General features: G+C 40.2%; 1 protein-coding gene across 1 annotated transcript in view; it reads right to left on the bottom strand.

The window, feature by feature from the left end:
* The window catches only part of RDX (radixin), a 29,239-nt gene extending 16,528 nt beyond the window's left edge, over positions 1–12,711 (bottom strand). The window contains 2 exon segments of the mRNA XM_003203440.4: positions 4,216–4,299; positions 12,606–12,711. Of these exon segments, the coding sequence (XP_003203488.3) occupies positions 4,216–4,299; positions 12,606–12,617 (96 nt within the window). The 5' untranslated portion in view covers positions 12,618–12,711.
* Between the last annotated feature and the right edge of the window lie 5,858 nt (positions 12,712–18,569).

Genomic DNA, 18,569 nt, shown 5'->3' with positions numbered 1-18,569 from the left:
TGAAGGATCAGGGATATGGAAGCATAAACAAGACCGGAACACTGACATGGAGAACTAAGAAAGAGGAAAATATTATGCAGGTTCTTACAATGTGCATGGCAAGTAGGAGAATAGGAAACAACTAATAATTCATATGTTATGAGAAACGTTAAGAGAATCAGATGAAATCATTACATAGGAGGATCAAAGCCAACAAAAAAGAAGCACTTCTACTCTACGAAATAGAACGAAAACGCAGAACTGTCTTACAAGTCCTTTGCGTGGCAGGAGTATGCCTGGATTCAATAAGCAATTAATCAGAAAGGTCCAGCAACAATTATTAAATAAAGTGAACTCTGTCTCCAGAAGATGCAGTATGGCAGTAATTAAGTTATGTTCTCAAGTAGGACCAAGCTGGCAAGCTGGTTTACCAAAGGCTGTTTTATTTCCATAAAACACGCATTCAGATCATGAGAAGTAAAAAGAATTTTACACATAGATCCTTCTCCACCTTAAAGAAGGTACTACCTGGTTGTTAATCTAAAATTTGGAAAATCAGAAAGCGTCGCAAGACTGCTGTGCAAAATTTTTTCTAACCCCTTGCACGTGTGTATTGTTGTTTACATAAGTGCAGCTTTTTATTCTCCTCCTCTACCCTTCCACCTTCAAGCTCCACCAAAGCACAGAATCGACAGTACTCATGGATCCAACATGACTCTTTTAGTGTAGTCATTTTCTCCAAAGCCCCTACATTCCTATAATGTACCTTCCTACTTTGGAACATCAGAGAAAATGAGGACGAGTTTACTTTAGTGCTATGTCTTTAATTTTCTGTGTTGGGACACCAGACATAATTCAAGAGCTGCTGCTTCCTTTGGCACAGACTGCCTGTCCAATACTTATCAAAATACCACGGCTTTAGCAGACAACTCTGAAAATGCTCTTTGCTTTGTAGCCATACTAGTGAAGCCTTGTTAGCCGATCAGCACTGTGAGCTGCAACAGAAGTCACCAAGAATCTCAGAGGCTCAACTGCCCAGAAGGCATATAGAGCCAAGTGCATATGCTCTCATCAAAACACATCACTCTCACCTGCTTTGTACTGCCCTTCAGTAGAGAAGGGCATTGCACCTTCTTCAAATCTATACAGTTTCCCCACTACAATACATGGTTACACGTGCTCATAAATCAATACTGAACACAGTTTATATATGAGTTTGTTTTTCCTCATGCAACAAATAAGGAAAAAAAATGCAGTCTACAACTGCCATCTCAGCCCCAAAAAACTTTTCTGACACTCTGTAGCAGGATAACACAGGCACTTACACACTGTAGTAGAGTGATACAAAAAATAAGTACACAATGGGAAACTTCAGAATTTGATTTATAGTTCTGTCTCAAAAGATTTATTAGATAGCCTCAGGCAAATTTTCATCACATCCATGAAACAGATTTATCTACCATTACAGCCTATGCTTTGGCAATTAACAGGTAATAAAAATGTTGGAGACAGATCTGTGCCTTGACAAATCAAAACATACATAAGAGGACAAACTAGCAGGAAATTCAGTTAGTCAACTTCTGAAAGACTGTAAGGGAGGCTTCTGAAATACCTGAAAAGGAGAGCTGGGGTTTAAACTTGAGATGAAGGAGACAATACTCCCAACTTTTCCTGAACTGAAACCATAGTAAACAAGTTCTACTGCCAATTCCATATTGAAAAAGCAAAAACCAAACCCTCAGACTCTGGAAACACACCTACCACAGCATTCCCTCCCTTCTAGGAAGGAGTCATAGATGAACAATTGTTTGAGAAAGAGAGAATGGACCTTCTCTTGCTCATACTGACCACTGACACGATGGACTAAAGGACTAATGAAAGGACTGTGGATGTAGTAGAATTCTGAAAGAGTGGGAGTCATTATAAAACAGGCTTGTGCAATAAACAAGAACTTCAGTATGTTTCAAAACAGAAAAGAGAAGCCATCAGAACACCAGTTCTTTTCTGCTAGCAGACAAAGATAAACACGCAAACAGAATGGGAAACAACAACTCCAGAAAACAGTATCTACAAATTTGAAAGAACCATTGACTGAAGGAAGGACAAGTTGTTCACTAAAACAAAAAGCACTAGACAACAGCAAAAATCATGAACAAGTTATTTTCTGCAAGCACTAGTTAACAAGTGTATTGCCATGTTCATCATCTCTGCATGAACCTGGCACACCAAATATCTCGATAGCAGTGCTACTCTATTTTTCTATAGAGAAACAGCATCAACAAAGCATGAAAATTTAATGCTGATTTGGCAACACAGTTCAGCTCACGACACTACTCTGTATAATCTACGTACAAATTTAAGATCAGACTGAAAATATTTCTCTCAACACAGAAGTATTTTAGATGGTTTTGTCTGACTTAAAGCTTTTCAACTTAAATTTCCACAAGTTGATCATAAGAGGTACCGAGATGTCATAAGACACACAGAGAGGTAAGGAACAAAGTTGTAGAGAACATGCAATGTGTCAGAAAGGAAGAAGAATTCACAGCTGTATCTTCGCTCCCTGCTTGCAAAAGCCCAATTTGGAAGAAACTGATTACCTGGGCACAAGATATTACATAGCAGAATGTCACCGCACCCAACACTGCATGGCAGAAGATACAGCAAAGGTTGGCAAAAGGAAAGCAATAATCTTGGGCATTTGTGTCACAGGATATCATACTTTTTATTTGATGGTAGTATTGGCTAAACAAAAAGCAAAACAGCTGGCCATGTATTTGTTCCCCTCCCTTCAAGGCTTTTAGAGAGTCAAGAAGTGTATTACTCTGTTGAGGCTGAAGATGTACTGCTACTGACAGCAGTTAAAGGAGAAGGGGGTTAAGTCTGTCACATCTGCTTCTAACAAAAGTGGCAAATTTACTTGATTATAAAGTAAAAGGCTTAGCGTTAGAAACAAAGAAATTCTCATCCCTTCAACTTACATACTGAGACATTTAATTGGCGAGGTGAAAACCTCTGAATGTCACTTTCTCCAAAATGCTCAGCTCTATGCAATTGAAGCACCTACAGTGGAGGGACAGAAGTGACAGTCCTACTAAAACAATTTTTTTAAATACAGTTGCACTGTTTTTGAAGAATAATTTGGAATACTTCATTTTTTAAATGAATGCACACACCTTGAGCCTGGATTATACATTGTACTTTTTATTTCCTCAAAGAAATGTCGTATTGACAACCTTTTAAGATTTTCTAAAGCACTGTACAACCTGTAGCTAATATCAGAAAGAATGAATGTAAGAACAACATTTTTAAAGAAATCATTCATGTAGCTCATTTAACTGGTTTCAAGATACGGACAAATGAAAAGGTGTAGTTCTGATAGGCCTGCAAACAAGGAGCACATTAAAAGCTGTAATTCATAGTTTTTCACTCTGAAATTCAAGTTTAAAAAGAAAGCAAACTGGATTACAGGATAGCACCGCTTTTCAAACATTCAATAGTCAATATAGCATCTACAGATTCTTGAAGAAAAAATGCTAGCTTCCCCTAGTTTGTGTGTTACACTCTTTTAAACAATAGTGAAAGTTATAAGAATTCCTCATAGATGCAATTCTAACAATCCTACAGCAATTGGTATTTTTGTCTAATCACTGTATAATAACGTTACTTTGAAGCACTCCTGAAGAATCACTTTCTGTGATTCTATAAGGAGGAAAGATTTAGGTTGGATGTCAGGGGGAAGTTCTTTACAGAGAGAGTGGTGAGGTGCTGGAACAGGCTGCCCAGAGAGGTTGTGGATACCCCATCCCTGGAGGTGTTCAAGGCCAGGTTAGATGGGGCCCTGGGCAGCCTGGTCTGGTATTAAATGGGGAGGTTGGTGGCCCTGCATGCGGCAGGGGGTTGAAGCTTCATGATCCTTGAGGTCCCTTCCAACCTACACCATTCTGTGACTCATTTTGTGATTCTGTGAAGCAGTTCTATACATAATACTCAACTGACTTCTCATTGTTCACCTACTTATGCAGAATTGTCTTTGAATTTAGCACATTCCATTTGGATTAATGCTGAAGTTCAATCTAATCAACAACATAGCTTAGATCAGTTACATTAAAATACACAATCATATACAGGAGAACACTGCTGCTTTATCAAACTCTGCTTTAATACCCTCAATATGACATGGTTGTATACATACACAGGCATATATGTACACACATAGAAATACAAATAAGTTACCTGATCAAAGAGCTGCTTGCCCGTTGTATTGGGTTGGATGGCAAACTCCAGCTCTGCATCCATTGTGGTTACTCTGACGTTGATCTACAGGAAACAATGAAAATTTTAAATCACACTATAGCAGTGCAATATTTCCATATACTTTGATTACTTTGCAAGAAATAGCCTACAATAAGTAAATTCAACCATTTAAATGGTTTTGTACAGAGCTACGGAGTAGACAAAAATCTTTTATTTTACATAGAAGCATACTCTGCATAATATTCCATGCCAGACCTGAAGATCAAACCATGGAACAAAGTTCACGTACCATCTTAATGAGAAGGCTGACATGAGTACTAAACTCTCAGGCATTAAGCTATAGAGCACTATCTTTTGGTAGAATTCTCAGATACCTGCTACAGAAAAAGTTCAAGTCACAGATCATCACCTCAAGGCACGTATACTTGACAGGACAAAAAGCCAAGCAGCATCCTGTCCTGCTATTTCTCAGATTCAGAGATTCAGTGTTATTACACAGATACGACTAGAGGTCAAGATGGACCAATCAACACTTTCTCATCATTAGAAAGAAGAATTACACAAGTCAGCTTTCTTTAAACTGATCCCATTTAATCTACTATAGGACTGAAAATCCACTGGCATTCCGTGAGCTTTGTCCCTCTCCTGTAATAGAAAACCATTTTCCATACGACTCCCAGCAGGTGTTGTTTCTGTCTGTTCCAAAGCAAGCAGTCCAGGTGGTATCCAGAACCTACATACCTTACCAATACCTCTTCAGATGGTATGCACAGGAGTGAGATTTTTCATGAAACAAAAATAAGTACCAATACACAGTACTGTCTTCTCACAGCTAGAAGAGTCCTCTATCCTACTGCTAAGCAATCAGACTTTATTTATGTTCAGAGAAGAGTATAAAGCATTAAAGGTCAAATTTACATTGCTATAAATGCAGGGGAAAAAATGTAAGGCTTACTTAAGGCACATAGATATTCTCATTTCTGTCTTCCATAAAATATGGAACTGGAATAAACTAGGACTTGTATTGCAGGCTCCAACACTACTTGGTCTATGTCTGTGTAAACCATTTCTACTCCCTATCTCCCTAATTTTGCCACCAGGTGGAATAATCTGAGAAGCAAGCCTGGAAAAGTCTCAGTCAGACAGAACACAGAAAAATAGATCTACGATGGGAAAAAGAAAACTGGACAATAATTTGTCCCTGCATAACAATTTAAGGTTGTTCACCCCTTTCCCTAGCGTCAAGGTAAACAGCTCTGGACATGAGCTGGAAGCACAAGATGAGCAGCAGGAGTCAGAAGACCTCTAGGTTATAGACCTACAAACAAGGAAGATAGTGGGGCTTACAAACTTTTTGTGTGCAAATACTGATAAAGAACAAGAGTTGAAGGCTTTGGAGAAAAAATAGTAAATTTTTATTGGAAAAAAATAGAGGGAGGTGTGTGAGAAGAGAGAAGAAGAGGTGTTTTTTGTATGTTTTGATCCTCCTTTCAAAAGATACAGCTTTTTAAAAAAGCACTTTTATTCAGCTTTAGAAAGGAAATCTGCTTTAGCACAGCTAGCAGTAAGTTAAAGGGCTAAAATATAACTTTATTAAATGCCAAAGCATCTCTTACGTAACAACAGCATTGCCAAAACAAGATGTGCCACAGAAGATTTAGAAAACTCAGAATGTGAAACTAACTGCAGCAGACTTCATGAAGTTGCAATAGGGACTTCTTACATAAATACCCTTATTTTTAAAAAGTTCTTCTAGAAATGGAAGAGCTCCTGCCTGGAAGTCTGCATCCCTTACAAAAGCTGAAATAAATAAATAGTAGAGCAATAGATGTCATAGTAATACTCCTGCAGAACTTAAGTTCTACTAAGAAGTCTCAAATTAAATGACAGTAATATTAAAATAACCTCTTACGACATGGGATATTTTTAAGAAAAAGCCCACTAAGGTAGTACTACTCTTGACTTTTTTTTAATATATTTTCTTCCTATAGATGTTTGGGCTAACTTAGATTTTGGCATGCAACTGCTGACCTTCTTATAGCTAAAGCTTTGAAACAATGTTGTTTCCAAGAAACAAGATTACCATTGGCAAAAGGTGAGACCAAACCCAGAAGGCTGATCTCACCCAAATCCCAATCACACCATTTGTTCTCAGCAAAATCAAACCTCTGCTCTCAGCTGCACTGTTAGCTTTATTTTGCAGACAAGGTGCATTAAGAAAGACAATAGGGAAAGATTGAGAGAACACAGGCAGAGAGAGACAGCCCAGTGACTCGGGCAATGGACTGCCATTCAGGGAAACTGCCACTGGGGGTGGCAGGGACATTACCTGAACCACAATTTATGAAGACAAACACTGCTCTGAACATAACTGCTGAGCCAACTTTACCACACAAGCATGGAGACAGGATGAGCCTCTCGCAAAAGTTCTAACACTACCACTGCTCAAGGCACAAGAATTAGTTTATGCCAGCTTCTCAATCTGGCCCTCACCAGGATTACACTCATTCTCTCAGAAGCTGCTGAAGCTGCCACAAGGCACTGGGAGCAGATGCTTTGTAAGGATGCCACTCTGTAACCTAACCTACAAACTCTCCTGCTGGTCTTTGCAGTCCACAGAAGTTTGCCTAGTGAAGCTTTTTTTTAATGTTTAAAAAGTTGTGGTGTCTGAACATATATTTGGTGTCACAATTTAACAGTTTATTCCATTTACTACTGACCTAGAAATATCCACGTGGTCATGCGTGGGAAATACTTAAAAACTTAACTGGAGGTTTCACAACTGGGTAGCCCTGACCTTGCCTGAGGATTCACAAAGCCTGCGTGGTGAGAGACTGCTCCCTGTTTATAAACCCGTCTGTGGCACAGCTGACACACAGCTGGGCAACGACCGGCAGCACTGAGACCTGGCAGTGCCGCATGTGGACACAGAAAACACTGACTGCACTACACAGGGCACAGAGAGCTCCGATGCTGCCAATGCTCAATCCGTGCAGCTAGGCAGAGTTTTAACACAAAGGATTTAAGACATCTTTCGTGCCCCCAGTTCAGATATATGAGTACACCAAACTCCATCCACAGAGGTTAGGGCAAGAAAGGCACTCCTGAGCTGTAGGTAGTGCTATTTGAAGATAAATAACTAAATCCATGCCCACAGGCAAGATAATGTGGCTAGGGTTTGCCTCTTTCTGGCAGAATATCATCCTGAATATACTACCTCTATGTATTTATAGGTGAATTTACATTAGCCAAGCATCTGGACAAGCACTGTCTGTATTCAAAAGGCCATAATGGAAAAGATGGAAGAGGAGGTTAACGAGTTACTTCAAAGCGTTTTAAGAAATTCCTAAGAGGAAGTGCTTATAGCATGGTGCTTTCTTCAGTTGGCTGCTTCTATAAGCAAAGATGCTGTAGGAATGCATAAAAAGCAGTTAAGATTATCATATCATAAAATGCACTGGACATTTCTATTGCAAAGTTCCACCTAAGAGCATTAAATCGATGTTTAGACTACCAAGACTTATCTCACAGCTTCTACAGTAACTAGCTTGGCTCACTTGTCCACAGGTAGTAAAGGAAACAAATGGTCAAGGAAAAGAGCCATTGCTGTCCTTTAGCCACTGTTTGCTGTGATGAGTTGCGGTGCTTCAGCAGAGCTGGCACTAATAGGCTGCCCAGAGAGGTTGTGGATGCCCCGTCCCTGGAGGTGTTCAAGGCCAGGTTGGATGGGGCCCTGGGCAGCCTGATCTAGTATTAAATGGGGAGGTTGGTGGCCCTGCATGTGGCACAGGAGGGTTGGAGATTCATGATCCTTGAGGTCCCTTCCAACCCTGGCCATTCTGTAATAAAGAATAGGAAAACTGTTTAAAATCATGTGAAAAATATGTACCATGGTTTTGTTGTTTTAATGAATGCAGTGCTAGTCTTCTGTAAAAGCCATAGAAATAGCCCAATGCTCATCTATAATCAAAATGCATATAACAGAAGTTGTTTCTTCAAACTAGTTCGGCCAGTTTCTGTATCTTGTTTGCTTCAGCACATCAGTCCCACTGCTTTATGCATCACACAAACTTGCAGCCTTCTCTGCATCAAAGCAGGGGGATGAAAAGATGAATGAGAAAAATGAAAGAATAAGATAAGGTAAAACAGTAAGGATCAAATGGCATTGTGAACTAATGGCTACAGAATAATGCAACACAAAAATTAATAAAACTCAAAGTTAAAAAAAATCAAAAAGGTCCTCAAAAATGACATCAATTGTCTATTTCTGCTGCAAAAAATAAATCATATATCCAAACCATAACTAATGCCCTGAATATCTAAAGATTGCCCTGCAAAACAAATCCACTCTTTATCAGAATGTTATTACAATGTAAACCATTCAATTCAACCATTTTGCAGAAATTAACTTAATCTTGCAAATACTGATTCCAATTTTAAACATTCATTGTACTTCACAGTGTGATAGCTACTGCTCCTAGATACACAATGCCATAAAATGCCACAGCCCCAAAGAACTGCTTTTAATCTTCTGACAAATAGCCCTGTGACAACCTGGTATCTTGCTCTTATGCCTTGCACAAAAATGTTGAAAACTATCAGGAAAAAAAAAACCCACAGCTGATAATTTTAACTCCTCTTACACCTTATAAATGCAACTAAAATTTCAGTCAATTAAAGCTAATCTTCTTAGCCTATGAAATGATTAACACTTACGTAACTAATGGTGTCTAATTTTAGACCCCATGTTCCTATTTTTGGTGAAGAGCTGAGAGAATGGCATACAGCTGAGAAACATTTTGTATCTGCTCCTTTAGGAACGAAACATTGCAAGATTCAACAGATGCTCTGTTCTTCCCTGGGCAGAGAAGTGAGCACATTGCAAATGGCCCTACCAAGCAGAGCAGCCCCAATTTTGATTACAGTAACAAAGACCTAATTAAACACAAGTCAGCAATTTTTTTTCCAGAAGGATCACTAAAGCTAACTGCAACTTAATTATGCGCTGACAGGCAGAACTGAGAATATTCATGTCTCCAAAGCATTTATTTTAAAAGTAGAGACGCTGAGCAAGCTCCTTGAAAACAACGGAGAGCTGCTTTGTTCCAAACACACATCAAGGACATCAACAGACTTTTCTACAGAAGCAACTGAACAAGAAAATGTTTTAATAGTGGATATTTTTCATAAGCATATTACTTTAATATCTCAAAACAATGCACTGTCGCTTATACCCTTTTCAAAACACTACTTTGCACTCCAGCCATTTAACCCAGTAGCCTCTGAGAGAAAATCCCACTCACATAAGAACAATGACCTTTACTGCCACATATAAGAAGATCATTCCCAGTGCCATGAACCTTACTGCAGACAGAGGCTAACCTTCCAGGAAAAATAGCTGAGTCTCAAAGCAAAATTTTTCCATGGTAAAATACTTCACTGGTCTTCATTTGTTTAATTTTGTTTGGAACATTACATAAACTGTCCACATAAAAGCAAGAAAAAAAACCTGCATTTATTTCCATTGATCTTCCTGTAATCAAGTGTTCAGTGATTTACACTGATCTTCAACTTCATTATTTATTACATGTAACATCAAAATAAAATTCATTCTAAAATGCAGAGAAAATGTGCTCAGTTTTATGCACAGATTCACTTACAAGCACCCCAGATTTCCCAACAACTCTCATTGGGATCAATACTGCAGGATCTGAAGGAAAAGAATCTCAACAGGTCCGCTTTCAGGGGAAGCTTCACAGTAGCTGCCAGAGCAAAACCTGAGGTTTGACTTCTACAGGTAAAGTTATTTTATCTGTGGCATGTATGCTACCACTACATTAACTGATGACGAGGTACAATTTCTGCAAGATAAGGTTTTGAGGAAAAAATCTGCATGACATTTTTTCAGCAGTTATCAATTTCATTTCACTTCTTAATGACTCTTTTCACCTGGTGATATCTCAGATGCGCCTACAGCATCAGTAGAAAAAGGCCAACATCTGAGAAGCCTTACATAAAGCCCACCATAGAAGAATATATGTATGTATTCTCACACCTTTGGCACAACTCCAGCTTTCTTTCAAAGCTCTGGTGGCAAATTTCTGTTTGTAGGATGAATTGTGAGCCCTTCTGACAACTCCATAATTCTAAGGATATTCCTTTTCTCCAAACCTTCCCAAAACCACATTTTCTACAATTTTTCTCAAGTCCTTGAGGTGGAAAAAGCTTTGTTTGGCTAAGTTTTGTGGTTCTGATCCCACAGATTAAGAAAAGGTAACCTCACTCAGGCAGAGCTGTTCTCTATCAATCACACCTGTGAATTCCTTGGGCCATTACTGCATGGAGTTGGGGGTTTCAGGATCCCACAATCACTTTTTCCCCTTATTCTAAAAATACTTTTCCAGTTGGGAAGCTCTATTCAAGGACAACTCAATTAACATAGCCAGGATTGGAAAAGGTCAGAAAATAATACACTGCCAATTCATTTTCCTGTCTTTAAGAATGCAGCCTTCTGTAGGAAGGGGTTAGTACACAAATAACTCATTCTCCTTTCATAAAGTGTTAAGATACTGGTCTAAATCACTGAGGGGGGGAGAGGAAGGGGGTGAAGAAGAAGAAGAAAACGACACCGACAGTTTGCCAGTAGAGTAACAAGTAGATTAAGCTCTAGACAGAATTTCTAGCCTTTGGACAGACACTCGCATTATTCACTATGCCATACCATTTCCAAATACTGGCGTGTAATACTGACTATTGGCATTTCAAATTAAGAGCAAAACCCTTTCAAACATCTACAAAAAGATACATGTACACTTACACACATAATTGCACTCAGTGGTAGATATGCCCCATTCCTCATCTACCACCTCATGAAACATCAGTAAACAAAGGAAGCCTGAAGACTATTACAGAACCCAATTAAGAGGAGGAGAAAATCTTCTCTGACAATTCAGTTCCTTTTCTGAATGTTTTGCTCACTAAACGCAAGGGAAAAACGAGAACCAAAAGTCACTTAACACATGGTAGACAAAGAACTAAACATACAATATTACAACAACAACAAAAGAATCAAGTTGTAGAGTATATCCTTAAAGGATTCTAAAAAAATCAGTATCAAGACAAGAAGTTGTGGGTTTTTTTGTTTGTTTTTGGGTTTTTTTTGGACACAAGGTGAATGAACCCGTATTTTAGCTGAAATGAGGTGTTCTCCCTTCTCTATTTACCTTCTAGATTACATCTCCCACCACATTAAAAATACCACCTAATGGACCCATTACTATTACTGACACTTCATACGTTTTGTCTTTCCCTCACAGACCCCACAGCAAAACCTTCCACTTATTCTAACAGATCTTGAGTCAAGAACAAAGTGTGCCTCCACCACCCAGCGTACGCCATCTCACCTCAAAGTCAACAGTACCTAAAAGATCACTCCCCCTGCCAGACAACCAGGCTTTAAGTCCACTGCAGACCCTGAGCACTACTCTCCTCTTGAACTGTGCAACTGACACACAACTCCTCAAAGCACCAAGCTTCCCCTACCGTTTCACGTGTTCATATCAAACTAACCAGCTGAGCTCCACTTGTGTATTATAAGATCTTATGGAACATATTACGGACACGGGCAAAACAACCAGTGCTGTTCTAAGACCACTGAATCACAGATGATTGAAGGGACCACTGCAGATCCTTCAGACCAACCCCCTGATAAAGCAGGTTACCCACAGTAGGTTGCACAGGAAAGAGTCCAGGTGGGTTTTGAGTATCTCCAGAGAAGGAAACTCCACAACCTCTCTGGGCAGCTCCAGTGCCATCCTCAAAGTAGACAAGTTCTTCCTCGTGTTCATATGTAGCTTCCTCTATTCCAGTTTGTGCCCATTACTCCTTGATCTGCCACCAGTCACTGCTGGAAAGGGTCTTGCCCCACCCATCTGACCCCCACCCATTAGATACTTTAAGCACTGATAAAACCCTCTCTTCCCCAGACTGAACAGCCCCAGGTCTCTCGGCCTTTCGTCCTAAGGGAGATGCCCCAGTCTCTTTATCATCTTTGCGGCCCTCCACTGAACTCTCTCCAGAACTTCTTTGTCTGTCATGAACTGAGGAGAGCAAAACTGAACACAGTATTTGAGACGTGGCCTCACCAGGGCAGAGCAGAGGGGGAGGATGACCTCCCTCAATCTGCTGGTCACGCTCTTTTTAATGCGCCCCAGGAAACCATTGGCCTTCTTGGTCACAAGGCCACACTGCTGGCTCACGGTCAGCCTGCTGTTCACCAGGACACCCAGCTCCTTCCCCACAGAGAATTACCACTCCAAAAAACTGAAAATTCTGTTAATTTTTAGATGAGTAAGAGAAAAGCAACTTACTGGTTTCGGCATTTTGCTGGTTTTCTCCTGTCCACTTCAGTCTTCTGTAAATTCTTTGTTCCCTTCTGTCAAAAACAAATGTAAAAAGGGTTGTTTTAAAATTAATCATAACAGAGCTTGCGTACATCACAGCAAATAGTACAAATGCCAACACAGATAAACAGGTGTTCTGCACATACAAAATGCCCTTTTCAGTAGGTAACAATAACAAGCAGCTAAGTTACCCACTTCCAGAATCTACAGGTTTCTAGAAAGTAGCCTCCTTTCCAGTGCTTATAAAATAACACTCCACTAAAGTAAGAATTAAGATAGCTCCTCAAGTGCTCCAAGTTCTTTTAAAAAAAAAAAAAAAAAAGAAGTGATATTAGACATCTTTCAGTACTGAAAGCCTTGAACATTATGAGAAGAAAAATTTGTTCAGGAAACTCCAAAGCTGCAATTTAAATTGTCAATGCCAGACAAATTTGAAACTTCATGCAAACAAAAAGTTAACGCGATCTTTAAGCATCACAACAGTTTCTTGTGTATAAAAGCATCTCTCAGGGAAGAAACGATACACTCATTTTTCCCAAGTGAAGATAAACACGAGTAGACCATTACAGTACAAATCAAAAATAAAATTAAGCAAAGCAGATTTTCTTCATTTTGTAAGGGGGAAGGCTGCAAGTAATGTCTAAATGGTTATGAAATTATTTACTGTTGTGTTCTACAAGATCGAAATGGTCTTTATGTCTTGCAGAAAAACCCACAATGCTTGTAATGTGGCTGGGAGATCTCACACTGCCATGATTCTGTTCATCCCAACCTAGAAAGATCAAGTAGCAGTCATCTTCCTGCTCATTTTTAAAGTACTGACTTCTATGAACCAGCCCTCCAGCTGCTCTGCAAAGAGGACCAAAGATAGCACTGCCTTCAAAAATAATAGAACTGCAATATCATTCATGCTAAGGCAAAGGAAGATGATGCACTATTCAGCATAATCTGAGATTCCAGTATTATATTTCCATGATTACACCAGAAATGTAACATTCTCAGAAGTGCTTAAAGAAGTTCAGAGACAAAACCAAAGTACTTCCAGTGATTTATTAATCAAAAGTAAACTTCTGTAAAATGGATTTCACAGTCACAAAGGAAAAAAAGCAAATACATTGTTATACATATTTAAATAAGTTATGTCTCCTTTGCTTCTTACAAAAATACAGAAAACAAGAACAAAGCTTTGCAGAGCAAGCTAAAGGGCACTGACATTTCCTGGTTTTCTTTCCTACTCCATAGTCTGTAAATAAGGAGATTCTGAAGTACTGAACAGTATCGGTAACGTTATTTTACTATTTGAATGCAGTCTGTTACAATTTTGAAAAACTTGAGCAAACTTCTCCAGAATTACATCTTCCCTCTTATTTTTTCTTATTTTTACTGAAAGAGTTTTGGGGGGAGAGGAGCGTGGGAATGATGTAAGATAAGAAATGATGTTTCTACAAGGTTTCCTGGGTCCATACAGCGCCGTCCTTTGATATCACAGAAGAGGTTGCTCTCCCTCCTCCCTGCCTTCTCTAGCATCCCCCAGAAAATAAGAAGTAGAACAAGCTTAGCCGTAACTTCTGCTATCAGCAGGAAGGATTCCAAGCTGCAGCAACCCCCACACTCACCTTCTTGCCAGCAAAGGCTCAGCCCTACAGTTAAGCTCAGAAAACTAACCGTTCCAAAGCTAACTTACAGTCCCATCCACCATTTTAGAAGTGCACCAATCATCAGTTCTGAAACAAATAGTAAGCGGCACAGCTGCTTTTATGTGCCTGTATTTGCATTGAAAAGAAGAGGTGTGGTAGGACTACTGCTATTACTCAAGTCCGGGCTCCAGAAAACAAATGAGAGCACATGCACAAGGCTTGGCTGTGCAACCAGCTGATCGCTTTCTGAAGCCTTTCTAGAAGAAATGTGCCTACCACTTTCCAAAAGGATTGTGCCATACCATCATACCATTGCAAATGCTTCCCAGATATTCACTTTCTGCTTTTGGTTTTACCCAAATATTTTAGTCAACTGCTATAAACCAATCCTAAATTACTATTTGAAAGCAGACTCTAAAACCTTAGGGCAATCATTTAAATCAGAAATGTCACTACAACGTTTCATTCTATAGGATAATTTTAAGTCATCAAACCACAGCTAGTAGACACATAATTTAACTGAGTTTACACAATTAACACACGCTGTTTGCATGCAATAAAACAAAGCTACCAGTTGAAAGTTCATAATTATCTTGTCTGTAACCAAACACAGTGCCACTGCCAGCCCCACAGATCCTATGGGCCCAACAGGTGACTGCGGAGCATAGAGAACAGAGAAGATCTATAGAGAGCAAACAATATCTCAATTTTCATTGAAGTGTCTCCTGTAGTATCTTATATTAAAGCTGTAATTTCATTTATTTAAAAGAAAAATATCTTGTTTCCTCAACTGTGCTGAAGCCTGATCTTACTGCAGATCATACAAACCATGTGCTGTATTATAAGGAAAAAAAAGTTACATGAATCCAACACTGATGTTAGTTGGAAATTTACAACATGGAAATAAACGTGCACATAGTGCAGGAACAGCCTGTGTCTACATGCTTTCATGCTCAGTGTTACACAATTTCACAACAATATATTCATATATAAGTATTGCAACTAATTATTATCACTACAGAAAAATCAAGTTCTTCCCAGATCTCGAAATGGAGCAAAAAAAAAAAAAATCAAAATCAAGCAGCAAATAGAAAAAACACCCTATCTTCCCCAGTTATCAGCATCAATTAGCATTAAAACAAAACACACATAACAAAATATTTGACTGAAAGAAACCAAGTATCACCACCAGGCAAAATACTGTCACCTCCACTCTGATGACTGCAGTAGGAGCTCACTTCTGCCATTTACGTGTATCCAATTTATATTTAGCAGACGGCATTATTTTGGCTCTCACTAAGCTTTTTGCTGACGCAGTTAATTACATATGCTCAGTTTTATCTTAATTCCCATTCCACACCAGCCCCATGGGGCCGTGGGTGCAGAGCTCCTGCTGCAGCTCCCCAGGCCTCGACGCCTTCACGGCACGTGCTGCTGTCATCCATGTCCGCACTGAGTCACCACGAGGTCAGATGCCACGCATCACAGACCAAACAGAAATTCTCTTAAAATGAACAATTGAGATTTCAATTCATTTCACAACATAGCAGTTCGATTTTTTTTTTTTAAATTCATTATCATCCATGTTCCCAGTTATGCCACAGAAGCCAACAAATAAAGCAATTGTTGAAAGACGACAAAGAAAGCTTTATCCAGAAAGCGATGGTGCAGAAAGCGCACGATGCCAAAATTCTGACAGATAATTTATGCAGCAGCTGTTTTCAAAAGAAACATTCATGCACACAGCCGTGGGGCCGGGGTCAGGTGAGGAGGGGACGGGAGGCCCGAGATGATGGAAAACGGAGCCTCAGCATCAGCAGGGCCCCGTCTGACAGCACACGGCCTTCCTCCAGAAGAAGTCTCTTCGCAGGGTGCTCCCCAGGCTGTGAGCTCTCAGCACCTGCCTGCCGGCACACAGATGGCAGGACCACAGAGTTTCAGCCACAGCCACATAACGTCAGTTCACCCATCTACAGGAACTTGTTTAACACAAATACACTTTTTCTTTGCAGTCTAGTAGCATTGCAATTGTTGTGATCTCCAACAGTTTTACAGGCAGCAATAGGAAACCTACAGGCCACTGTACTCACCCACTTGGCCTCAGCTTTCTGCCAAAGCCTTTGTTCTAGCATAGCCTGCGTGCATCCGTGGGGCAACCATCCCTTCCACTAAGCTCAATAAATCCTAACGACACACTTGGCAAGGTTCAATAAAGCTGTGCATTCACCATAGGCTGTACCCCTACATGTACCTGCCACTCAGGTAAGGAAATACCTACACAACTGGGGAACCAGGACAAGCAATCTTACAGAATAAAATAAAAAGCTAAATTCTGTAAATAAAACAGAATATAATAATTTTTAAAGAGAAGAGATGGGACCTGTGCCAGATACTACAGAATTTTACATAGCAACACCTGGAGTATTATATCTTCACCTCCTTAAAAGAACGTTTCCCTCCAGTTTCCCCACACTTGCCATACCTGACTTGCTGATTCTCTGAAAATAGTTACTATATAACTGGGACAATTGTTATGCTTCAAATATATTTACAGCCAGAGCGATTTTGAAGATGGAGCTGCTTTCTTCTCAACTGGAGATCCCAAGAACTTCAGAAGTACTAATGAGAAACTGGGCAGCAGCCAGCATGTAGTTAAATAGAAAGGAACACAGAACAGACAAACGATGTTTATGCAACACTTGATGTTTTACCAGTTAGAGACAGATGTGCTAAACAACTTGCATACTAAGCTTAATAAATATAAACTGTCATCTTAACTTCAGAATTTTGCTTAAGGCATCCAACCAAGATCTGGATGAGTTCTACAACAACAATATGCAGTCTTCCCATGTACATCTGATACAGAAGTAAAAATGGAAATTAAGATGTGTGATTGACACAAGTACTCTATTGTTTTAAGGTGAGAGACTCGTCTAAAAATAGGGCTAGCAAAGAATTGTGGCAAAACTGAAACCCTGGGTATGTCCCATTCCAGAACCAGAGGTTGTGTTTTCCGAATAACGTGGTGCAAGTCTCTTAGGACTAGTTCCACAAAGCACAGCAAAGCCCTTACATCAGCCTCCATATGCACTAGCTAGAGTTCTTAAATCAAAGTGTTCCCTGTTTGAGTCAGTGTTATAATTCTGTCTCTCCCTGAACTACGTGACTTGAAAGTTTCATTTCACAGAGTAATTAATAATCGCCTAAAACCGAAAGAGAAAGTTATTTAATTCAAAGCACAGCCAAGAATTAGCTGCTGCTAAAGTTACCCAGAGACGCAGCCCTTCAGTGTAGAAAGCAAAGAGTTTCCTGAGGTCCCTCCAACTCTGGGAAAAGCTCGTGAGACACACCGGGTGCTGCTTTAAGGCACAGTATCTTTGGATAATCAGGTCTTTATTCACAACTCTGTATAAAGTTTGGTTACATTTACAAACTTGAAAATCCTCCCTTTCCTCTACGCCCACACACTTTTAAGGCAATACAAAGTGATAGGAAAGCTTTGATGTTTTTAACACGTCCAATACAAAGCTGCAATGCCTTGAACAACTTCCTTTTAACCCCTGCCAACACAAGTACTCCTTCTTAAAAGCCAAGTAGCAATTGAAGATCTCTGAAGAATAAAGCCACATACCTACCCTGACAATGACTGAAATGACTTCACTTGCTCTATTTACCAGGAACTGCCTCCACCAGAACTTCACCTCTTTCATTCCTTAGCCCCCGATCAAGCACCGCGTGGACGAATCCATATTCTCACCACATACGCAGTGAGCCAACTTCTCACTCTATAGCTTCACCATACTGGCAGTGAACTAACTTTGCCTGGCAGCTCCGAACATCAGCAAGGCCGGCAACACTCCCTGCTGCGATACCAGCAGCAAAAGACAAGAGCTCTTTCTGTTCTCCCTCCAGACACTTTTCATATTGTTTCTTTCAGTCAGTACCCAAGGAAAACTCTCTGGACAGCTCCTGAGGTGTCACATCGCGTCCCTTTCCACGTGGTTTTCGATGCTGCTTATGGTACTTCAGCCCTCCAGCCTCTCAACTTGAGGGAAGAGCTGTGTCACTTCGGCACAAAGCTGGAAACGTGCCACCGCCTTGTGACTGCCCGGCTCGCCGGGAGGCCGCTTATCTGGGAACACTGCCGTTTATTTTTCCTCTCACAACCCCTCTTCTGCTAAATCGATAGCTCGATACAGACGAGGGTTACAACCCGACCGACGGCTTTCGCTCATCCGCACCCGCGGCAGAAGCAGGGCCGATTCCCCGCGTGCAGCTCCACGCCCCGCCCGGC

The sequence above is a fragment of the Meleagris gallopavo genome, chromosome 1 (genome assembly GCF_000146605.3).
Source record: "Meleagris gallopavo isolate NT-WF06-2002-E0010 breed Aviagen turkey brand Nicholas breeding stock chromosome 1, Turkey_5.1, whole genome shotgun sequence".
NCBI lineage: Eukaryota > Metazoa > Chordata > Aves > Galliformes > Phasianidae > Meleagris > Meleagris gallopavo.
The sequence above is the reverse complement of the archived record's forward strand: the minus strand, read 5'-3'. Positions and strand labels throughout refer to the sequence as shown.